Source organism: Setaria viridis, chromosome 8 (assembly GCF_005286985.2).
Source record: "Setaria viridis chromosome 8, Setaria_viridis_v4.0, whole genome shotgun sequence".
NCBI classification, from domain to species: Eukaryota; Viridiplantae; Streptophyta; class Magnoliopsida; order Poales; family Poaceae; genus Setaria; species Setaria viridis.
The window spans coordinates 38,617,356-38,641,386 of NC_048270.2; the positions used below are offsets into that span (position 1 = coordinate 38,617,356).

Here is a 24,031-nt window from a genome sequence, read left to right on the forward strand (position 1 = left end):
ATGACATGAGCCAAAACTTGGCCCTTGTCTGCCATTTGCGGAAGTTCTTAATGGCATCAGATGCATTTGCCGTCACTAGATCACAGAAATAGGCACAATCAGGTTTTTGGATTGTTGGAAATACGTGCCTAAAGTACAATTCAGATTTTAATTGGAGGAAAAATACATATAAAAAATGATGCAAGGATATAACACATGTAAACAGGCAATATACTGACTAGAACAGGATAAGGAAATTACTCAATGATCCCGCGTAGAACGAAGTCAAACGTGTTGAAGCATATGTTGCAGAATCACCAAGCGGTCACGTGTAGACGCTGCCAAAAAACCTGATTGCCGCCCCGTGCAGGAGTCTCGCGACAGTGGTTTCGGAGATCCCGCTTTCCTTCAAGTCCGATGCACGCCGAATTCAAAGGTCGATGAGGTGCAGCAGCAAGAGGTTTAGTACAGCGAAAATGGAGTGCGCGAGTGGGGAGACGAGCGTGTGACAACGTGCCTTATAACAAGGACATCTCCTGGTGTTATAGTGTTATAGGCCTCATAGCACATCAAATTCCCCTCATCAAGAAGTTGAAACTGCCCATTTGAATGACACAACGAAAATGGAGTGCGTGAGTGGGAGACGAGCGTGTGACAGCATGCCTTACAACCAGGATGTCTCTGTTATAGGCCTCATAGCGCATCAATTTCCCCTCATCAAGCAGTAGAAACTGCCCATTTGAATGATAGAAACTGCTGCAATCAAATAGTAGAAACCGTCGCACTTTATTGCTATTTAAAATGGTAGTTCCAATCACATTGAAGAGCCATTAGGCTCAGCATAAAAAAATAGAAACCGTACAAATAATAGCCTGCTATACATAGCAACGGTCTCCTTCTCTCTCATATGCACCTATTTTACATAGAAATGAGACTCCTATATTTAAGCAAGACAACCCCTCCTTGAATTAGCTATATAAGACTAAAGGTTGTGCATGTTTTGGAATTTTCATATTCGGCCACACATGCGCCTAAATCCAACAGTTAGTACCGATCATTGCAGTATACTGGGTATCTAAAATTCGATGCAGATAAATTTATGGTGACAAGATCAAAAGGAATCCAAACATGATGCTGGTTTTTCTTTTAAAATTTCACATTTGACTTTGGAGTCCGAATTTTCAGTGCAATTCATTTGGAGGGACGACTGGGTCGCGTTTTCCGAATAAAAAAGAAAAAATTATATACTGAAGAACACTGCTGTAAAATCATGCAGTTTGTGAAGCATATTATAAGCCCAACAGGCAGGCTGAAAGTACCTCAGTTTTCCTAGCATTTCTTGAAGACGGAGTCCGTCGTCTTCTACGTTTAGTTCCCTCTCGAGATGTGTCATCAGTTGAGCTGTTTGGTCCCCAGAAAGTCAGGCGAGATTTCAAGCAAGCAGTGAAATCAAGAATTCAATCTCCGACAGGCTTACCTCGCGCTCGTGGAGTAGGACTCGAGGTCCGTCAGCGACATCACTCGCTTGCCCCTGAGGCCCTGACGCCCCCCTTCCTTGTGAGTTGACTTCACTCGATTGCCCATGACGCCCCCTTCCTTGTCAAGCTCCGTCTACAAGGAAACAACACACACCATCTCCACAACTGAGATTGAACAGATCTTTTCAGAAACCTTGCTAAACCTTGGCCCAAATTTGCCAAAGATAGAGAGCAGATCCGGCGCCGCGGGGTCTGCCCCCCCCCCCCCCACCACCTCAGCCGTGCAGAGAGAGAGGGGGAAAGGACAGATGACCAGAAGGGATGGTAAGGCATACGAGCTTAGGCTGTCCGCACCGGCACACGCTACACCATCCTCCAGTACCGCGGTAGCGGAAAAAACCCCGCACCGCGGTACTGGGAGGCGTCCGCTACCAAGCGGATGGCCGCCCCGTCCGCTACTCCCAGCGGACGTGCAGGACGCCCGCTACCCGCCTCCCAAGGCCACTGCCCCAACGACCTTCCTCTCGCGCCTCCGCTTAGACTCGTCGCCGCCGGACTGCTGCTGCCGCTGGACCGCCGCCGCCACCGCCGGATCTGTCACCGCCGCCATCGGGGAGGAGGAGGGGGCCGGCGGGGAGGAGGAGCCAGCCGCCGCTAGAGGGAGGGAGGCAGGCAGGCGGCGCCGAGAAGAAGGAGGAGGGGTGGCGCGGCGAGGAAGGAGGAGGGGGAGGGGGCGCCACGGGCGAGGAAGGAGGAGGGGGCGGCGCCGCGAGGAAGGAGAAGGAGGAGGGGGCGGCACCGGCGAGGAAGGAGGAGCCGCGCGGGGTGGAGCGCGAGGTGCAGGAGGAGCCGGGCGGGGTGCGCGAGGCGTCGGGGTGGAGTGCGAGGCATCAGGAGTGGGGAGGGGAACGGTTGGGGAGAGAGAAGGGGAGGGGTTGAGGGGAATAAAATATGTGGTAGTTTGTATAGAGGATAAGATATAGAGGAATACGGGTGCGGGAGAAATTGATATAGAGTAGAGAATCTCGATGATTAGGATAAAATATTCCTTTTAGAGTATGGAAATAGAGTATGACGAGTGCGGACAGCCTTATTGGCGCTTGCTACTGCTGGATGGAAGAAAGTCCTCTGCGGCAGTGACGCCACCCGGATCTTGACGCGGGAAAAAAAAATTCCGTGCAGCCGGGCTGCAAACCTCCATCCGTGCAGTTCGGCACCTGATGGTTGCCGTGTGTCTGTCCCAAGCATCGGACGCTAGAGCTTCCTCGGGCCGTGGAAATCGCTCAGCTCGGCTTGCAGCTTCCTTAAGTCCCGGGTCAATCATCTGAACTGCAGTATGCAATTGTTATAGTCAAAGAGGGTCAGGCGGGCCCGCTGGGAGGTCCCGCGGAGTCCCTGCGACCTCCACCTCAAGTCCCGGCCGGGCCGGAATGAAACACCACAGTGTGCTCTCGTTCCTCCCAGTTGTTTACTTGTTTTGCTCCGTCGGCGCGACTCACTTTCCCTTGCAAGTCCAGTGGAATCCCTGGAGCTCCATCTAAAGTCCCGGGGTGTTGACAAAAACTACTCCCGGTTGCTCCCAGTTGCGCTTGCAGTTGCAACCAAATGCATCTCTTCAAACACACAAGACAAACAGAGCCATCATGCATGCATCTGAAGCGTCCTGCACTCTGTTCTAGCATTTCTTGAAGACCGAGTCCGTCGTCTTCTACGTTTAGTTCTCTCTGGAGATGTGTTGAGCTGTTTGGTCCCCAGAAAGTCAGGCGAGATTTCAAGCAAACAGTGAAATCAAGAATTCAATCTCCGACACGGTTGGGTTATTTAGTCCGGACTGAACTTCCGGTCACATTGAATGTTTAGATACTAATTAGAAGTATTAAGGGGTATTTGAATACCATCCGCTAAAGTTTAGCACCTGTCACATCGGATGTTTGATACTAATTAGGAGTATTAAACATATGCTAATTACAAAACTAATTGCATAGATGAAGTTTAATTCGCGAGACGAATCTATTAAGCCTAATTAGTCCATGATTTGACAATGGGATGCTACAGTGATCATTTGCTAATGATGGATTTGACAATAGCTTAATGACCGGTTGCTCCCAGTTGCGCTTGCAGTTGCACCCAAATGCATCTCTTCAAACACACAAGACAAACTGAGCCACCATGCATGCATCTGAAGCGTCCTGCATTCTGTTCTGCTTCTGCCCCCGGGGGAAGTCCGGTGGAGTCCCTCAAACCTCCATCCGGGAGCAGCAGCAAAACGAAGAGGCTTCCAGAACACGAACCAAGGTACTCCGTACTCACATGGCGCCAGGGTAACTCGTGCTTAAGCCCTCCTCAACCTGATCCAAGACATGCATTGTTGCAGGTCAGGGCTAACTAGCTTATGAGTTATGACCAAGCCCATCTCTTCTCGAGACCAAGTAGCTAGCCAATGGCTCAATGCAACTGTGCATGCATGAAACCTTAATCGCTCGCTCTGGCTTTGATGAACCTATATATGCAGAGGTCGACTGCGTGCAGAAGCGTATCGAGAGCCATCGATCGACATCGTCATCGTCCCCTTTTACTCTTGTTTGCACAAGACTCGATCGTCAGTGCGGAGCGGTGCGAAATGGTCGGGTCACTACTGGAAAAATGACGTCTAGTACTGGTCAGCAACCCTCCTTTAACCCTCCTTTAGTACTAGTTGCGCAACCGATATTGGCCAATTGGTACTAGAAGGGGTTTCTTTAGTACCGATCCAAATAACCAATATTATGGGTACCCGTTAGTGCTGGTTGGGGATACCAACCGGTACTAACGGGTTTCCCACACCGTGCGGGGAGGTGTCCTCATTAGTACCGTTTAGTATCCCCAACCGGTACTAAGTTTTTTCTCCCTTTGTTTTCTTATTTATGTTTCTTATTTCATATTTACATATACTAGTTCCAATACGCTAATTTATGGAAAGTTCTATTTAGATTAAATATAACATTTAAGATAATATTATATATATACATATTGTGCATACACATATATGAATAATATTACAATTGAAACTTAATCAAAATTTGGCACTAGACTAGATCCTGAACTATAGAACTCCCACGCAGGATTTGTGATCTCATCCAGAAGAAATCCACATAGTTGATCTCGTATTCTCCTGAAAATTTCGGAGTGAAGGAGTTTTTCCTTCATGTTTATCATCTGTATCGTTGGCAAATGAATTAGAAATACTTAATCTAAATTTGTTGAACAATTGAAACTTTTTTTGAAGTATAAGCATATTAATTTTGTATACATACGGTTATTTGGTGTTCGGTGGTATGTATGGGACCCACAAATTCGTGGATCCGCAATAATGAGTACCCTCCTGCTATCTCAAACACTATATATATGGAAAAAAAAAAGGTATGAAATATTTATTGTGTTAAAGCAAGTGTCACGAGATGTGAAAATTGAACACATACCAGGAAATCTGTATGCAAAACAAGTTTCTCATTGAAATCACACTTGTGAGTTTGATGCAATCGAGTCCAGCATTTGTTCAGAGTGTCCATGAGGTCATTAAAACTTTTTTTGGGTTTCCTCAAGGAGTCCCAGATAGTCACTAAGCTCTGATCGGGGATAATAATAACTAGTACCCAATGGTAGCTGTACATCCAAATTGAAGGTAGTTAGTATTATGTGTAAGTGCTAGTTTGGAAAAGAAAGAGATGGGAAAAACGCTCACTCAAAGTACCAAGGTAGTAATATGCGGCTTTTCTCCCAGTGCTTGTCGAGGAACTTATATATATTCTTCATATTATCATCTCATTTATTCCTTAGATTATCTTAAAAAATAATGTAGGGTCCATGAAGCCTATGTGATGGTATCCCATCCTGCGACAATATTGCATCTCCATCCTGCACAATACAAAATCGAATAGAGGTTAATATATCGCAAATTGACTAGAGTGAGGATTTTGAAATTAGAGAAATATACTCAAGACTTACAAGATCCAGCAACTGATCAGTGACTTGTCTAGTGCTTCTTGATTGTATAGCTGGAACAGTTCCTCCAGAGGCACATGTATGATGTCATCGCCACGGAAGTAATGTTGATGACTAATCTGAACTTCCATCGTGGCAAAACCATCTGATGCAGCCTGCATGTACCACTGGTGCAATTTGTACACTTTGTTGGGAGATATTTCACCAACTTCGGATGCACGAGCTCTTTACCATACTCATATTACCATTTGTCAGGCACAGGGAGCTCTGGGATCTGATCCTTCCCTCAAAGTTGTGCTAGTGTCATATTAGTATCTTTACTGAATTCCATGTTCTTCTCCCAGTCAAAAGTACCACAAGTGGGGCAGCCGATTGGTTGGATTGCTCTCCGAGTTGAGAAATAGATTTCCCACTTATCTTCCTCTTATGAGCTACCTTGCTTTGTGATCTGCCTATCGTAATCAAATAGCGGAGGTTTCTTTGGCTTTTTCCTTTGTTCATCCTCCATTCTTTTGATCAAAGACCGAAATTTACACGTATCCCGTGGTTTCTCCGAATTCTGTTTCTTCAACCTTTCTTCTTTACAAGCCTATCTCCATTTTTCGTGTTGAGCAACTGCTGCAGCCTGGGATTCCTTATCTGTCATATCATAAGGTAGTTTCTCAGCTAGTGCCTTCTCCTTCTGCTTCTTCTGCTTCTTCTTAGGAGGTGGAGGTGGAGGAGGAACTGAACACTTCTTTGTAGGCGGGGGAAGTGGACTCATGCTTGGATCCCTTTCAGGTACTGCACTCACGCTAGGAGACCTGTGTGGTACTGAAATGTGTGCCCTGGAAGATGGCGTAGGTGATCTTGCCATTGAGCCTTCAGGAGATGATCCCAAGATCGGGGGATTTGATTGTGTAATCCATATGAAGTGTTTCGGCCCTTGAATCCAACCATGGATAGCTTGTCCTAGATTCTTTTCCCTGTCACCTCAAGGGATCTCTAGTTCTAGGTCCTCCCAACCGTCGGCCACTCAGTCCACCCCGACTTTGGCATAGTGAGCTTGAATCTGCACGCCATGTACTGTTTGGCCTTGCGTCGTTTGCTCAACCACACCATAAGCCACCACTATGATCTTGTTTCTTACGGGAGTAACAAGCTCACATTGGGCTCTCCCGGTGATGTCGTCCATTGGGTGCCGTTCCTCAATGACCTCAGTACATCCTCCAGGTGCGGCTTCAATGTATCCTCCAGCTGCGGCTTCCGTGGAAGCGACACTGCTTCGACGCTGAGTCGGGCTTACATCGACATGTGGCCCTGATGCTACAGCAGATGCTTGTTGACTGGCTTGTTTGCTCAGAGCTATGGCCACACGCTCATCTACTAATTGCGCTATTCTTGCCTCTGATGCTGCTACTTGTTGTTGCAGCTCTCGCAGCTGTCGTGCTTGGTGTGCCTTGCTTCTTTGGCGACTTCTATATGATTCAATGAACTGATGAAAGCCATACTTCCATGGAATGACTCCTATTCCTCGGCATCGTCCAGGGTGTTCGCGAGTTCCAAGTGCCATTGTCAGCTCGTCCCTCTCTCGATCAGGCATGAAGGATCCATCGGCTGTTTTTTTCATTAATTCATCTAGTCTACTAGCCACTTCTCTTATTTGATCGCATCTTCGGGATTGAGGATGCCTCCATGACCATAAAACTAATCCTTTGATCGCTCAGACCATTTGAGAGTATATGGTACTATTCTCCTAGCAATTAGGTCATCTTCCATCCTTTGGCATTTCACAACCGCGGACTTGTAACCTCCTATCCCAATACGATGGAAGTATTTCTTCTAGTGAGCATTGCTGGTGTTCGTTTCAGTTGAGTAATGACTCTTGCTCGACCCCTTGAACTGTACAAAGGAATCCCAGTAATCCCTTATTTTCGGGTGCCTAGTGTAATCTGGTTCAAGCCCCGTCTTTATGTACTCTTTGGTCAAGGTTTTCTTGTATGTCTGGAATGCAATTGCACCCTTCTTCATACCCCATTCTTTCACTTTGGCTTCGTCTATATTTTCGAACGTGAAGTTTTCTTTTACTTGTTCCCATAACATAGCCTTCTCTCAGTTAGGGATGTAAAGAAGCGGGTCTGTGTCCTCTGGGACGCTCTCAGGTTATCTCCAATTCTGATAGCTGATTGGAATGTTATCTCTGACAAGGAACCCAATTTGATTCACCAGCTTTGTCTTAGCTCTGGGAGGAGCAATCGGTTCACCATCTTCATCAATTTCTGTGATGATGATACGGCCCTCGACCTTCTTGTTCTTGCCTCGTTTCTTTTTAAGCTTTTTGCTCAATCCAGATGGCTAAAAACGGCAATTGAAATGTTGAGTGATTGGAATGTTGTTGCGTGATGATGTTTATTTTGATAAGACGGTAATTCAAATAATGTTTACGTATAATACTTGCTATACCTTGGCAACTGGTTGCTCCACATTGCCTCCCTCGGCAACTTGTTCCTCCACATTGCCTCCCAGTTGATTCCTCCACGTTGCCTCCCTCAACAACTGGTTGCTCCTCGATGCCATCACCAGCCAGGTTGAGGTACATGTCAGCCTAGTTGTGATCGATCTCTTCATTTGCTTGAGTGGCGCCTTGAGCAATCATCTCATATAGAACCTCGTCGTCTGATTATGCCATTGTTATTAGTATAATATAAAAGAATTCAACACTTATAATAAGAATGACTAATATGTAACATGGCACATTGTACAATTTACAATTAATATGACGTCACTTATACAACATTTACAGATAATTTCCAACACTTATACAACATTTAAATAGAATGAAACAAAGAAATAAATGGCATGATTTCTTGCACTTATCCAAATTTCCTACAATTTCTATGGAATTTCCTATAATTTTCTAGCTATTTTCAACATTTTTGTACAATAATGACGTAACGGGGGGGGCGCGGATGTCCGGGAGCAGCGGTCGGCGACCGGGGGCGGCGGCGGGTGTCTGGGGCACGCCGACGACCGGGGGTGGCGGACCGCCGGCCAGCGGCCAGGGGCAGGGGATCGCCGGGAGCAGCTGGAGGATGGGATCGACGGGAGAGGAGGCGGAGTGTTGCTTGCGGGAGAGAAATAGATCTGGAAGAAAACGAAATGGTACCTCTTCTAACCAGTGGTAGGTGGGTAATTTTTTACCTCAAAAGCACTTGAAAGTAGGAGGGAAGGTGCTTTTAATTTTGACTATAGCAAAAGTAGCTTTTGGACAAAAGCACACGTGGCTTTTAAGTCCTTTGGTTAGCTTTTGACTTTTGCAAAAGCAAAAATAGGTTCAAAAGCTCAACCAAATGCACCTTAAGAAGGCTGTCCATCAGTCATGCAGTTTCGTCAGTTAGGAACGGAGGAAGTCGGCTTCAAGATTTCATTTTTCTCTGAAGAATTTGCGTTCTCTTTTGTCAATTCTTGGCAACCAGCAAGCTTGATTGGCTCCATCAAGGCAGCAATCTTGTAAGGCAAACATGAAAAAAAGTAGCAGCGATCCTCAAAAGAGTAGCGTTGCCCAATCATATACATCCGTCCAGAAATCATATTCTGACCATCAAAGTAAGGCCGCAGAGAATTTTTTTTTTCCATCTGGACTGCAGTATGCAATTGTTATAATCAAAGAGGGTCAGGCGGGCCCGCTGGGAGGTCCCGCGGAGTCCCTGCGACCTCCACCTCAAGTCCCGGGCCGGAATGAAACACCACAGTGTGCTCTCGTTCCTCCCAGTTGTTCGGCGCGACTCCCTTTCCCTTGCAAGTCCAGTGGACTCCCTGGGAGCTCCATCTAAAGTCCCGGGGTGTTGACAACAACTACTCCCGGTTGCTCCCAGTTGCTTGCAGTTGCACCCAAATGCATCTCTTCAAACACACAAGACAAACTGGGCCACCATGCATGCATCTGAAGCGTCCTGCATTCTGTTCTGCTCCTGCCCCCGGGGGAAGTCCGGTGGAGTCCCTCAAACCTCCATCCGGGAGCAGCAGCAAAACGAAGAGGCTTCCAGAACACGAACCAAGGTACTCCGTACTCACATGGCGCCAGGGTAACTCGTGCTGAAGCCCTCCTGAACCTGATCCAAGACATGCATTGTTGCAGGTCAGGGCTAACTAGCTTATGAGTTATGACCAAGCCCATCTCTTCTCGAGACCAAGTAGCTAGCCAATGGCTCAATGCAACTGTGCATGCATGAAACCTTAATCGCTCGCTCTGGCTTTGATGAACCTATATATGCAGAGGTCGACTGCGTGCAGAAGCATATCGAGAGCCATCGATCGACATCGTTCATCGTCCCCTTTTACTCTTGTTTGCACAAGACGATCCATCGTCAGTGCGGAGCGGTGCGAAATGGTCGGGTTTTGGGACATGGTCGGGAAGGCGGCCAACCTGCTTCAGCTATTCGGAGTGGACGCCATCACGCTCATCACCATCGTCGCGAGCTGCTTCTGCCAGCTTCATGAGGTTAAGAAGGAATGCCGGAAGCTGGAGGACAGTGTGCGGATGCTCCGGCTGCTCCTGCTCTCGCCAGCCGGCTGCTGGATCATGCAGCAGGAGAACATGCAGCTGCTGGGACATCTAGTGACCAATGCACTCATGGACGCAGACGACCTCGTCCGGTCCTGCAGCGAGAGCACGCCGTCTTTACGTGTACTGAGGGGCAGGGGCATGTCCAGGCAGTTCCGCAATCTGCGGAACGGCATCGACTCCTACTGTCGCCTCATCCTCTCCATCAACGCCGCCTTCCTCCTCGGCGTGTCACCATCCCCCAGGGATTCCACGTCGTCATCTACGGCTGCTCCTGATCACACTCACATCATCGACATCAGCCAGGAATGAGTAGCCAGCAAGCCACATCATCTATCGCGTGGGGAAGACACAGATGGAGGTGCTTCCAAAGCGGGCTGCCTTGGAGTACTAGGATGCCTCGGGATAGCGAAAGGGGCCAGCGCCGCTTAGGACGGCTATCAACATTTCAATGATTTTCTCCTTTTTTTCTTGGATCTTATGAAAATATGAATAGAGCGTTGGTCTTAAGGGAATTCGACACCAACAGAACAGATGTGAATGGAAAGAGATAACACTTGGAAGTTCTGAAAAATAATGAGTCTCCGAGAGAGCGCCCCTCCCTGCCCATCCCGCCACCCTAACCACTCTTGCCTCCACCGTGCCCGCCCGGAAGCGCGCAACTGAACGCCTCTTGCGTCTGACGCCGCCGCCGATGCCGCCACGGACAGACCGAGAGCCCGCATGCAAGAGCTCCTCCTCCGCGACTTCCACTCCATCGCCGTTCCAGGTGCTCTCCCCTCTCAACCCGACGCCTTCCTTTGGTTAACCCCGCCTTTCCTCGCACCTCGCTTCACCACCTCCTATTTGTTGTCGGTCCTCTCCTTTCTTCTTACGGCGGCCCCGGACCTCATCCGAGTGCACGCCTTTTCTCCTGGCGTGTTTCGCACCAAGCTCAGTTGTCATTCTGTGGTTATTTTCCTTCTCGCGCGTGGTCATCTCGAGTTCCACCATCTGTCCTTCTGCCTGCATCAGTCGAAGGACCAAGCTGTGGCAATGGCTGCCAAGCTTCGGGAGGAAGAAGCTGTCATTACTGCGTGCCAACCACCGAGCTACACTGAGTTGGATAGGCGCGCGGCTCGAGCGCCAACCTCTATCGAAAACGCTGCGACAACTCACCCTAGGGACAGAACGGTGCGTCAGATGCAGATCCTTTCGGATATGGGAGTTACTTCAAGTTCTGACCTGGGCCTACTCCCCTTACCGCAACATGACAGGAGCTATGATCGCAAGCATGGTCACCAGCCCCCCAGCGGCCCCTGTCGCTTCAAGCTTTACTCCCAGCAGCTCCTACCTCTCGGCCGCGCTCAAACCTGCTAAACCAACTCCGCCCCCTGTTCAAAGCAGAGCTAAGGCCATTCCTCTGCATCACCCTGGGTGCCAGCCGCGACCACCAGGTGCGTGACTGCCGCGATCCAGTCCGTTGTTGTCTGTGTCGGCGCACCGGGCACCGCGGCTACACCTACCCCATGGCGTTCCCCATGAGCAAACTCCCCACCCTCGCCGCCGCCCCACCATCCTGACCCCGCCACCCATGTCCCACTCGACGTCGTTCCTTTCGCCCCCCCTCCCCCCCTGCGCTCCACTCCGCCGCCCTCCACCACCCCGACTCCTCCACCTGCACCTTTGAACCTCCCCCGTTCACCTCAGCCTTCAACCCGCTCTGCATGCTAGCGTCCACCAGCAGCGCCCCCGCCTTTGCCCTCTAGCTACACAACAACATGGCCATCTCTGACCCGGAGGAGGGCCCCTACTTCCTCGGCGACTTATTCTATGAACCGGTGGATACTGGCAAGGCACCGGTTCGGGGCAACGGCTGCGTTGCTCCGGCTACGCCCCGGTGCCCCATTCCCAAAGCCAGGGACATCAAGATGGTTGGAGGGATTTCTCTGTGTTAGCGCGACCCTTCGGCTGCCACCACGCCTGCTTCAAACCGGTCCCCTCCGCCAACTCCCTCCCCACGCGCTTCCACGCCGCGCGCGCCCGCACTCGGCGCCACGTTCCAGCATATGGGAGCGGGCTCCGATTCGGGTAGCGCTAGCCACTACAAGGTTTTACCCTTGTTGCAACGGCCTAAAAGTGTTGCAATATACCAAAAATGGTTGCAATAGACAAAATTGCAACACAAAAATTTCATTGGCAGGCATTGCCACAATAACCATGGTCTAAAGTTTGCACCACGACTCATTTTGGTGTTGCAATAGGTTTTCCCCTATTGCAACACAATGGAGTGTTGTTGCAACACCATGTAGTGTTGCAAGCCATAGTATAAGCAATCATCGTGGGTGTTGCAACACACCCGGTGTTGCCAGAAATACCTGTTGTCACATACCCAAAGAGTGGCAATAGGTGCACTAGCAATGACAATGGGTGTTGCAACAGACCTTATTACCACACGTCAATAGCATTGCAATAGATGGACCCTCTATTGCCACGTTATCTCAGTGGTTGCTATAGATGGAACCTGCACGATAAATATTTGGTTGCTACAGTTGACCTCACTATTGCCACATTATCTATGTGGTTGCTATAGGTGGAACCCTCTATTGCCACGACAAATATTTAGTTGCTACAGGTAGCCTCTTTATTGCCACACTAAACATTGTGGTTACTATAGGTGCAACCGTCTATTGCCACGATAAATATTTGGTGGCTAGAGGTTGCCTCTCTATTGCCACGATCAATACTGGTTGCTATACCTGGACCCTCTATTGCCACACTTACTATTTTGTTGCTACAGTTTGGAGACTCTATTGCCACGCCCACTATTTCGTTGGTATGATCACTATACCGCAGCCCCTCAGGGCCGACTACAACATAGTCGGTATAGGTCGTAATGTCGAATCACCGGTCGGTATAGAGTTGTGCCGACCCCAGCTATAAGTCATTATAAGTGGCGTCGATATAAATCTATACCAACATGTTTATACCAACCAACAATTTAACGGGGTCGTTTGGATATATCAAAAAAAAAATCCAAAACTAAGATTAATCTAATATCCATGTACACACATCCATCACAAAGCAAATGACAACGTTAGCTATAAAAGCTTTCATTCATTCATGTAGACACATAACAACATCAGTTAGATAGCTTCATCAAACATCACTAGAAAGATATGACAATGGCATTGTTTCATACAGGTGCAAGTCCAGAATGTCACATTAAATGCTATCACACTAGCTAGATACTACATTACACATCATACTAAACATAGCTCATGTTGGCATCCATCAGCAGTTCAACACTGTAATCGGCTTAGCTTTCTACCTGATGATCGATATTCGGAACTCTCTCTTTTGTGAGTGCCACAAACACATGCTTCACGATCCAATGGACCTGCAAAAATGCAAATGAAGAAACAAAACAAAAGGTTCAGTAGCTGACTCACAGCGATTTGGATCAAGAACGGGGACCAACCATGTTCTACGACAAAGTTAACCTCCGTCAGTTACTTACCAGAGAGTTATCTGGTGACTTGTAGTACCATCCATTCACAAACACGGCCAATATTCCCTGTGCTCCCAGGACAAACACAAGCATGGCGTTCATGCCAATCCACTCCAGGAACAGGAATGGAGTCCTCAGGCCCAGACATCAATCTATCCGTCAAAAAATGGATGCAATAATATTTATTTGTTTCTTTAGCATGAATTTGAAGAAGTTTCTTGTCGAAAATGAAACATAAACCATACTAGTATATAGAAAGCTGAGAGAACGATTCCTGCCGCCCCGCCAGTAAAGCAGACATAACTGAAGCTGTAGAGCTGCTTGTTGATTGGGATGGCTGCAAGAACAGAGCAATACATGTACAATCTGAGTTCAGGGATTGTAAATGGCAGCCATGTCTGACAGTAAATATGCAGGATAAATACCCTTCGTGAAGTGTAGGAGAATGCCGAGCACAAGGAGTGAAAAGCCCATCAGAAGCCAGTGCTTCAGTCTCCCTTTGTGAGTCTGCAAATCAGAAGCTTTCTTGAGCACACTGCATTTCTTTTAAAAAAAACATACAGGTGGGAGCAGAGTTTTCGGCAATAACCTTGAAATGGATTAGAACATGGCCATAATGTATCCCGATTGTCCCTGATAGTATTGACGATATTGAGCTGAAAGTGAAAAAGATTGCCAGATTATACTTAAATTGTTGGCTAAAAATATTCAGCTCCATCTGTTAATGTTGTCAGATTTCCACCTTAACAAGCCTTCTGGTTCAAAAGGCGCAAGGCACGCATCAGCTCGCAACGGACCCATGTTCGGTGAGCTGAATGTGCAGTCCTGATCAAGGTAATTTTAAGTACAGACTTTGTAATTCTAGCCATACAAAATGATCAATGTTTAGCTAATATAATATATTGCATGTTCGGTGAGCTGAATGTGCAGTCCTGTTGGTTTCCAGAAAGGGCCAGGGATGCTCATCATTTTCAGAATCAATAAAAAATGCAAAGATATGTGCAGTCTTAGCGTTACTCAAACTATCAGAAAGAATTACCTTGGAGAAGCACACCCCAGAAGAGCATTTTCAGTGTTCTGAGGGCAATCTTCGTCACAGTGGCACCGATATCGATATTCGGAACTCTCTGCAATCATGTTCACCTGATAATCAGTTCTCTCTGATAGCACGAAACGTTCACTTGCAACAGAACAAGATATTCAGAGTATTATTGAATTTTCAATTCTAGTATGTACATGCTTACTCACCTTCAATGCGAAGGCGATTGCGACACCAACTATGAAGAGGAAGAATGGCATGACAAAGTCTGCCAGAGTGCACTCGTTCCACGGTGAGTGGTCAATCCGCTCATAAGCTCCATCGCCATCATCCACCAGTATCATGTCTGCATTCAGATATAAAGATAATGCAATTTTCAGCTTTTTCTTTCATCTCCATATTATCTCATCTCTGTTACAAACATATTTGCTGTATAAATTCCCAATTACCATGCATAAGAAAGGAAAATGGTACATTGCATTACCTTTATGTTGGTCCACACTTCATATTTCTTTTCAGCATCCACAAGCCTCCAGTCAGCACATGCTACTGATATACTCTTTTAAGAATTAAGGTCCATATTGTCGAGTTTACTACAGTCTAGGATTAGGACGGAAAACCATCTCGTACTTAAGGCAGATAAGAAAGCATGTCTGTGCATGGCTGATGGATGATAAATTCTAGATCCATATAGCTATTGCGTTCACATAACACAAGTTTTTTAGAGCAAGTTCTGAAAACAGTTGAGTTACTTAGCCTAGGAGATGGATGATGGATTCAAAATTGATTACAAAAGCCATATACAGAAGGCTCACTTGTAGTTTCTCAGCAATTTTCATATATCTACCAGACAATACAGAAAAAAAATGGAGAACTAGTTTCTTCTGAAAGAGTGGCACATAAATAACTATCTTTGCTTAACTGAAGATAATCAGAAGTAATATATGTAAGCACTATGATGCAGTTTTCTAACACAAACAAAAAAAATAACAATCAGTGCAAGTTATCTTGCACCTCTCACAAGCACAAAACAGGTGTCACACAAGCACTTCATATTCTGCCATTTTAATTAAACATGCACTAAGATATTCGACCATTACAATGAGATCGAAAGGCACATTTACATGTAATGGCAGTTCCACTTCAATCAATTCTAACAAAATTTAACCCCAAGAACGGGGCAGCAACAGAAGAGGATTTGGGGGGATTGGATTTGGGGCCTTATCTGTGAGCTTGGGACCGGCAGTCGGACGTGGGCGGTCATCCGACGGAGACAGGCAGGGCCCGCGGGGTGGACGCCACTGGAGCTGGAGGGCTGCAGGCGCGGGTCCAGCGGCATGGAGGTCGGGGCCGTCGGGGTGGACGGGCGGCGGCGCGGGGGCAGAGCCATGCCTGTAGCCTGCAGATCGGGGCGGCACGCACATGCAGGTCCGGTTAGCGGACGGCTTCAGCCCGCCAGCAGGTCAGGGGCGGCGTGTGCCTGCACGTCCTTCGGCGGATTGCACAAGCACGCAAGCAGGTCGCGCGGCGCGTGCTTGTAGATCGGGGGCGGCGCGCCCCTGCAGGTTGAAGGGCGGAGGAGTGCTGCGGGTGGACTGGTGGAGGGGCGGCGGGAGGCTGCAGGTGGAGGGGCGGCGGGTGGCTGAGGGAGGAACCAGCGCGCCGTGTGCGGCGATTTGGGGGAGACGAGCGAGGGGATGAGAGCGCGGATGGCGGCGGGTGAATGGGAGAGGGAGAAAAGCAGCTAGGGTCTGGGTACCTGCTGCCGCTGCCGCCGCCGGCCTCGGCGGCGCGCGCGAGGAGGAAGGCGAGGAGGAGGAAGACGAGGCGAGGAGGGGCGGAACCGGTGGCGCAGGGAGGTTAGCGGAGGCGGGGAGGTTAACGGAGGCGTTTTGTTTCCTAATTCTAGTTCCGTTCCGTAGCGGTTGAGTGGGGGTGGGGGTGCTGGGCCTGGGCGGGGGCTCCTATGGATAGTTAATATATCTTTGATTCGCTAGCAGCCCAAAACAGCCCACGAAGAACAAGAGCAGTCCGGAGCTTATACTTTCGGTAATGCTTCGATCCGGGCGTCCGGACGAGAGGAAAATATCGGACGGAACGGATCCGAAATTCCGAAATTTCTTTTTATATACAATTAAGAGGGAGTTCACGTCCGGTCATTCTTCGTGTCCACGTTCATCTCCAACACCTGCTTCCTCCCGCTTTTGCTCCTCCTCCTCCCTGCTCTTCCCCACTCCTACTAGCCGTGACGGTAGCTCCTCCTCCTGGTCCCTCTTCGCTGGTGAGGGGGTGCAAGGGAGCGATTGCGCGGAGCTGCAGTCCATCGCGGACGGGGATACGTGCATTTGAGCACCCCCGCGCCACCCCTTCAACGCCTCCACGACCTCTTCCTCCGGCGGCCCTCCTCGCCACAGCTCGGAGACGGCTGTAGCAGGTCAGGGCTCGCTAGATCCAGCAACTCCTTTGTTGGATCCAGTGATCCCAGGGCGAATCGGGCCTCCAAAAAGGTCACTCAGTAGGGCTGGCTCCTCTCCTTCCCTCCCGCGCGCACATTGGCTGTGATCCGTATTTAGGTTGGTGGTTATGAGAGCTGGATTTTTCCATGCTACAACAAATGAATTTTGATGTTTCAGATATTGATTTGTCATGTTGCTTTGTTTTCTTAATGTAACCATACAAGAATTGAGATGCTACAAAAGAATGTTTGAGATGTTGCAAAGGACAATTTTTAATGTTGCAACTGGTGATTCGGACGAGATTTTAATTTTTTTTATTTTTCCTTTGATGATGCACTTGTTTGAAGATGTTGCAGTTCTTATTTATGAATGTTGCCGTGTCACATTTTGGATGTTGCGGTGTAACATTGTGGTTGTTATTTATCATGTGGTGAATTTTTGTTTGAAAATGTTACATGAAACATGTGTTTAATGTTGCGGTGGGATTTTTTTTTCCAGAAACGATATTAACATTGAACGATTTTTCGCATATTTTTTCGATGTTGCAGATGTTATGTTTTTTAAGGGTTAACGGGGGAGATCCCCACCTGATTCATAAGGGCCTTAAGCAGGCCAAAAGTCTAGTACATCATTTTCAGCATGGAAAATAGTGGGGAGGGGAGGTATACAGATACTACGAGTGTTTACGTTGAAGCGAACAGTGGCACTATACATCAGCTACAAATTTCGGCATATTCGCTTTAGCTTATTCAGCCGGCTTATCAGCCATCAAATGTTATTTTGGAGTGTCTGATGGAAGACGTCCCGGCCCTCGCAACACCGTTTTAGGCCATGTTTAGTTTCCTCTCAACTCCCAACTTTGACACTATGCAAAAAGAAGATTCCCCATCACATCAAACTTGCGATACATGCATGGAGTACTAAATGTAGACGAAATTAAAAACTAATTGCACAGTTTTGTTGTACTTTGTGAGACAAATCTTTTGAGCCTAATTAGTCAATATTTTGACAATAATTCACAAATACAAACAAAACGTTACAGTTACGCATTTATGACAAAGTACCAATTTTGCCACTCCCAAATTGGGAAGTAAACGGCCTGTTACTTTTTGGTCCGCGCGCCCGTTAGTGGTTTCAGGCAGGCAAGCAGCAAATGGTCAGAAGCCCATCATCACGTGGCACGGATGCAACTTTTTCTTTGTTATTTCCTCTCCCTAGTTAAAGCCGGTGATATTTACTTTTCTTTTTCTAAAATAACATGAGTAAACATCAAGCTATTATATTCAATAAATCGAATAAATCGTTTCATCTCAATTTGTTGTGTTGCCAACGGTTTTATTTTTTTCTGTGAACGTGTTCGGCTGCGCTACTTACAGGAAGGACGGGGGTGACGTGATGGCCATGGGGAAACGGAACGGAACGGGAACCTAGGGCGCGCTGCTTGCTCTGCAGCAGCATTTGGCTTGCAGCTAGATGGCATGGCTATGGTTTGTGAGCGGCCGTAGCTAGCTTCACTGTGCGCCGCGTCACCCCGTACGGATCGCCGGGGCAGCTGCCTGCCGTCCATCTCCGAGCCCGCCGGCCCGGACGGCGCTGCTGGACCCACGCGCAGCGACGCGGCCTCTCTCCTCGCTAGCTAGCTCACTGTGCACTGTGCGGTCACGGAATGAGCCGCCGTGCTGTCCCCACCACGCGCCGCCCCCCCCCCCCCCCCCCCCCGGGACGGACACGTCCCATGGGCGCCGCACGCACGCGCACGTGGGCCTGCACGACTGACTCGCACGTACCCCGGTAGGCTGCTCGTAGCCAGCCGGGCCTCCCTCCTCTCCGCTACCAAAACGACGAGCATGACCGACCATTTGTTGCTCAAAAACCAGAGTGCAAAATCGATGCTTACAGCCGCCAAAATGCCAACCACAAAACATACGGGCAAGGTTCCAACAAAGCTGCTTACTGCTCCCTTTCACAACCAAAAATTTCGGTGCCAAATAGAATTACCGCGAGCTTCCTCTCGCCATCCCGCATCCATTTCACCTATCAGCTTGAGATTATTTGCAGCGGCTTCGGCTGCAGCTGCATGACCAAACAGTTGTAGGTTCAGCCTAACCAGAATGGCTGTCTATGCTACATGCAAGTTTTACTTCCTTGTTTGTATAAAATCTTCCATTACGCTGTTAACTGATAAAAAACTTGGTGGGATTTGCATGATCAAGACGGCGAGTACTCGAACGATTTCGCTTGACGCCGATGCAGCAAACACAAACATTCAGTTTGTTCAACCGACTTATCAGCTTCCAAACAGTATTTCCTCTCACAACAAATCAGCCGTTTCAGTTTTTCAGCTGACTTATAAGCTGAAGCGAACAGTTTCGGGGTTGCCGTCGCGAACGCGGATGCAGCCATGGCTTGCGTGCTTCACATGCCGGTTCCCTTCCGGCAGCTGCCGGCCGGCCGCCGAGAGAACACGCAGCGCTGCACGCCTGGCCGCCTGCTCCGCCGGGCCTCCGACGAGGCGGCGACGGCGGCTGCTTCCACGTCATCGAGGAGCATGACCTGGCAGCTAAGGCACAGGACAGGAGTAGAGTGGAGTGGGGCGCCCTGCGATTACGCGGGTTCGGTAGGGTCAGATCTGGCTATCTGCCGGGGAATATCCTCCCACGAGAACCCCTCCCGCGTCCGGTTATTACAAACCACCCCCTCCCTACACCCGCATCAGCCACGCACCGACCTATCCCGCTATTCCCTAAAACTGCAGGGGCTGAATCGCAAGGCATTTCCGCTAGTTAAAAACTCCCAGCCGCGCACGCTCCCACGCTTCTCCCACCATCTCCCTCCATCCCGGCACCACCACCAAGGCAGCACACCAACCCACCACCCTCCTCCACCGCCCCTGCCCACGCGCATCGCAATGGCTGCCACCGAAGCGGCAGCAGCAGACACCGAAGCGGCGGCCGCCGGCGGCACCGGCGACCAGCTGCTCTTCGCCGGCGGGTGCGACGACAGCGCCTGCTCCACGCCGTTCGTCAGCGCGCCGTCCAGCCCCTCCCGGGAGCGGGAGCCGTACCACCACGCCGCCTGCTTCTACAGCGCTCCCGCCAGCCCCACCCGCGGCGGCGGCGCCAAGGACTTCGCCGGCGGCGGCGTCCTCGACTTCGACTTCGACTTCTCGTCCCGCTTCCCGTCGCCGTCCGCCGCGGCCATGTCGTCCGCCGACGAGCTCTTCTGCAACGGCCAGATCCGCCCGGTCCGCCTCGCCGCCGCGCTGCTCCAGCCCCAGCAGCCCCACGCGGACCAGCCGCTCGGTCCCGGCGTCGCGGCGGAGGAGGGTGGCGTCGGCGGCGGCCTTGACGCCGTGCCCGACGAGCGCGGCCGCTTCCGGGGCCGGTCGGTTCGGCGCAAGGCGCGGTCCATGTCCCCGTTCCGCACGCACTGGAGGAGGTCGCCGGCTCCAGCTCCTCAGACGCCGCCGCTGGAGACCGAATCGGCGGACGAGCCTGTGGAGGCGGTGACCCCCGCGGCGTCGCGCTCGTCGTCGTCCTCGTCCACCGCGTCCTCCGCCTCGTCGGCCTCGTCCTCGTCCTCCCGTGGCGGCTCACGCCGCTGGGGCGGGTTCCTTAAGGACCTCCTCCACCGGAGCAAGTCCGATGGCGGCAAGACCCAACATTCTCACCTTCCTGTGGGTCCAGCCACGCCAACCTCCCCGTCTCCAGGCGCGGCGCCGAAGAGGAGCCCGTCGCCGTCCCCGTCTCCGGGGGCAGCGAGGAGCACCGGCACAGGCCACCGCGGCGGGCGTCGGAGATCCGCGCACGAGCGGCTGTACGAGGCACGGCGTGCCGAGGCGGAGGAGATGCGGCGGCGCACGAACCTGCCGTACCGGCAGGGCTTCCTCCTCTTCGGCTGCATCGGGCTCGGCCACCGCAGCTACGGCGCCGTCCACGGCCTCGCCCGCGGCCTCAACGCAGCCGCCGCCGTCTCCTCCAGGTCGTGACTCGCGACCTCGGCCATGGTGGCGTTCCGGCCTCCGTTCGCGGAGCTCCGCTCACCCCAGCTTCCTCCCAGTCGCTGTCTGTGTGGTTGGGAGTGTTCAGTGGTGAATCTAGTGTCTCAGCAAGTGCAAAAAATGCATAGAAAGTAGCTAGTAGATGTTCTTTTGCGTCGCAATCTGCTCCACATAGCTTGGTGTAAGGATTTTGGGGTGATGTAAACCAGCTTGTTCATCCAGTGAAAAATTAGTGGAAAATGTTAGTACTGTCACTTATTCATTTGTCTGTTCATTTCTCTGCAACCTGAAGAATTGATGCTTCACCATACTTGCCAACCTGAAAAATTGAAGCTTTACTGCAACTGTGTGTCTGTGTTGATGAACAATGTAGCATTTGTGCCTGGCCCTTGTTCAGGAAGCATGCCAATGTGAATCTATATGCAAAACTCCTCTGTCCATCTTCAGGTTCCTTTACCTCCTCTGCTCCTTCTCAAAACTCTTCCAGAGGCAGGAGTCAGTTTGGGCAGGAGTTTGAAGCATTTCGTCTTGCAGGTTTTTTTACCAGTTTCCTTGTTTGGGGTCAGTTCAGTTCACGCTTAACAGTTCAGTAACCGTACAGCAGCTTCTGTTCCAGTTCGAGCAGCTGAAAACGGTTGTTGGATCTGGAAGAAGTGAGGAACCAACCGATTCAGCTGTGCCAGATTGAACACGCATGTTTCATTTGCTCACAACAAACTTGTCCCTTTCAGCTCGCCAAGTTCCCCCCCACTTTCAGTTCCACACATCCAAAACCCTTTTTTTTTTCTTTTTCTTTGTTTGCAGCAACAAAAGGAGCTATTTTTGCAACAACCGGGAAAGGTAAACTAGGGGAAAAATCTGGTGCGACCGTTAGATGGAGAGCGCAAATGGAAAGGAAGATGAAGAACCGCATGAGCATCAAAGAACGCGAGATGTTTACAATCTTGACAACCAATCATGGTTAGAAAGCACGCCTCGCCACCTTCTCCAAATCTTCCTCCCCTCGCTTTCGCTTTTGCTTGACACTGGGGTAGAGGTCCCGTTTGGCATACTTTTTTATCTTGGCTTTACAAGCTGAGATTAAAAATGAACTGCAAGTCGGGTGACGGTGAAAACCGTTTTGGGAAGAAACCCGGTAAAGTCATCGCCATTTTTTTTCTTTCATGAGCTAGAGGAGGAGAAGCTGAGGAGGTGTGCCGTGGGAGGCGACAGGCTCAAGTACACGTCACGTGATGGAGGACATGTCGTCCCCCCCGTCCCCCCCCCCCCCCCCCCCCCCCCCCCCCCCCCCCCCCCTCTCTCTCTGCGGCTTTGGCGTGCCCCGGGGCCAGCAGCCATTATAATCTCGAGAAGAGAAGGAGAGGCGGCAGCGCGGCATGGCTGCTGCCGCCCGCCGGCCGCGGTAAATTGCCTGCGGTTTTACTTTTGGTGGCGGGGCCGGTGGTGGTGGTGGTGGTGGTGGGAGGAGAGAGAAGCGTTTACTTTTACCCGCCCAAGGTAACCGAACAAACGGCCTTTTCACCGTCCTGGCGCGACCTCACCTGTCCGTCCCCGGGCAATGCCGGCCGGGCAGCTGCAGGCTGCAGCATCGGGACTCTCTGCCGCTCACTCTCCTTGAGCTTCAAGCCTCGCACGCAGGCAAGGCAGCAGCCAAAGCACGGTAATTAAAGAAGTAACAGCGGGGTCACCGGCTAATAGCTCCAGGAGCAAAGTCCAAGCGGAGGTGAAAAACCTGGTGGTAATTTTACCTTGCCGCCCACGCACAGCCTTTGGATGCTTGCGCCTTGGAGGCTTGTCGTGCAAGCTCCTCGTCCGGCGTGGCATGCCGGCGTGCGCTGCAGGAAGGACGCGTCCCGTGAGAAGTCAACACATTACTACGAGTAGCTGGTTAAAACACATTACTGTAAAGTTTATAAAAAGAACACGAAGAATAATGTCTTTTTTACAGTCTTTTTAATCCGTTGAGGTCTGGAGAGAAAAAAAGAGGGGGGAAGAAACAGTGTGGCGAAAGGGAGGCAGTGGAGCACGGCTTTTGCAGCTCTGCTGATGCCATGGTGAGTGCTTCTTCGATATGGTTACTGTTTAGCTAGCTCATAAAATATTTACTTATATTTTAATAGAAGAGAGAAAAATTATCTCTTGATAATTTTATACGCACGTTTCAAGATTAATAACTCGATAAAAGTCAGATAGAATACTTACCATGAGGACTAGAGTCCACACCTCACACACGCCCTACCATCATTGCCCTGCGTCCATCCACGGCGCCTTCATTTCACATTTCACCTCCAACAGTCACAGGTCACGACCAGTTACTTCTACCCCCTGCACAAGGAAACTCCCTGCCAGGCTGCCAGCAGTAAAAAAGATCACGAGGCCACGCAGCAGCAGTCGCCTTGAGCCTTGTGATGGTGTGATGGACGGACGTGACAACACCTGTCCCGCCACAGTAACACCCCCATCCCGCCATCCATCGTCTGGCAGCGTTCCTTCCCCACGCAACGCCGCGCCGTAGTGTCGCCGTCCGTCGGGGCACGGCGGCCGCGAACGCCGGGGATGGCCGACGCGGCACGGCGGTCAGGAAGGAGCAGAACAGCAGCAGCGATAAACGAGACGGGACGAGGGGGGGATGGCCATGCCGTTTTGCTGGGAGCAGATGCGGCCGTGCAGCTGGGTTCCTGGACTCCTCCCTGCTAGGGACGAGCCGGCGACAGCTCAGTGCCTCAGTGCAGTGAAGGGTGACTTGAAGAATGTTGTGCAGTGTGTGAACACCGCCCATGGCCGGTAGGTGCTTCTACAGTGTGCGGCGTCATCAGGGCCACTCGACATGACCGGGAATCTCTCTGTGCATGAGTGAAGTAGGGTCGGTATGCAAAATGCAGGCAGATTAGGAGCAAGGAAAACAGGATTATCATTAACAACTCTGCTAAGAAAATTGAGCAGGGATGGGTGGACACTGGAAAGGTAGGCTCTGCATTGACTTTTTCGCTAACCGCGTGGACCATGGGACTCCTTCACTGGTAATGACGTTGGATGAATAAAGTTGCTAAAGGTAACAAGGCATC

General features: G+C 50.3%; 3 protein-coding genes and 1 long non-coding RNA gene across 6 annotated transcripts; 2 read left to right on the plus strand and 2 right to left on the minus strand.

The window, feature by feature from the left end:
* Positions 1-4,505: 4,505 nt before the first annotated feature.
* On the minus strand, positions 4,506-7,110 carry LOC140220313 (uncharacterized). Its single transcript, XM_072290335.1, has 4 exons — positions 6,568-7,110; positions 5,442-5,593; positions 4,916-5,099; positions 4,506-4,652 (listed from the first exon to the last, which is right to left on the minus strand). The coding sequence occupies exons 1-4, from the start codon at positions 7,045-7,047 to the stop codon at positions 4,506-4,508; spliced, it is 963 nt and encodes a 320-aa protein (XP_072146436.1). The 5' UTR covers positions 7,048-7,110.
* Positions 7,111-9,804: 2,694 nt separating this feature from the next.
* Positions 9,805-10,293, plus strand: LOC117834643 (protein MID1-COMPLEMENTING ACTIVITY 2). The gene has a single exon (XM_034714178.1). The coding sequence runs from the start codon at positions 9,805-9,807 to the stop codon at positions 10,291-10,293; it is 489 nt and encodes a 162-aa protein (XP_034570069.1).
* Positions 10,294-13,057: 2,764 nt separating this feature from the next.
* On the minus strand, positions 13,058-16,399 carry LOC117833396 (uncharacterized). 3 transcript variants are annotated; one of them, XR_004635439.2, is made up of 9 exons: positions 14,995-16,390; positions 14,720-14,856; positions 14,511-14,598; positions 14,214-14,296; positions 14,061-14,127; positions 13,897-13,978; positions 13,717-13,808; positions 13,481-13,623; positions 13,058-13,360 (listed from the first exon to the last, which is right to left on the minus strand). It is a non-coding gene; the product is annotated as an uncharacterized lncRNA (long non-coding RNA). The 3 variants fall into 3 exon arrangements; XR_004635440.2 differs by having other exon boundaries at positions 14,214-14,403; positions 14,720-16,399; XR_004635438.2 differs by having other exon boundaries at positions 14,720-16,388.
* A 3,399-nt stretch (positions 16,400-19,798) lies between these two features.
* On the plus strand, positions 19,799-21,228 carry LOC117833464 (uncharacterized). Its single transcript, XM_034712967.2, has one exon. It carries the CDS (start codon positions 19,875-19,877, stop codon positions 20,952-20,954), a length of 1,080 nt encoding a protein of 359 aa, XP_034568858.1. The 5' UTR covers positions 19,799-19,874; the 3' UTR covers positions 20,955-21,228.
* The last annotated feature ends 2,803 nt before the right edge of the window (positions 21,229-24,031 follow it).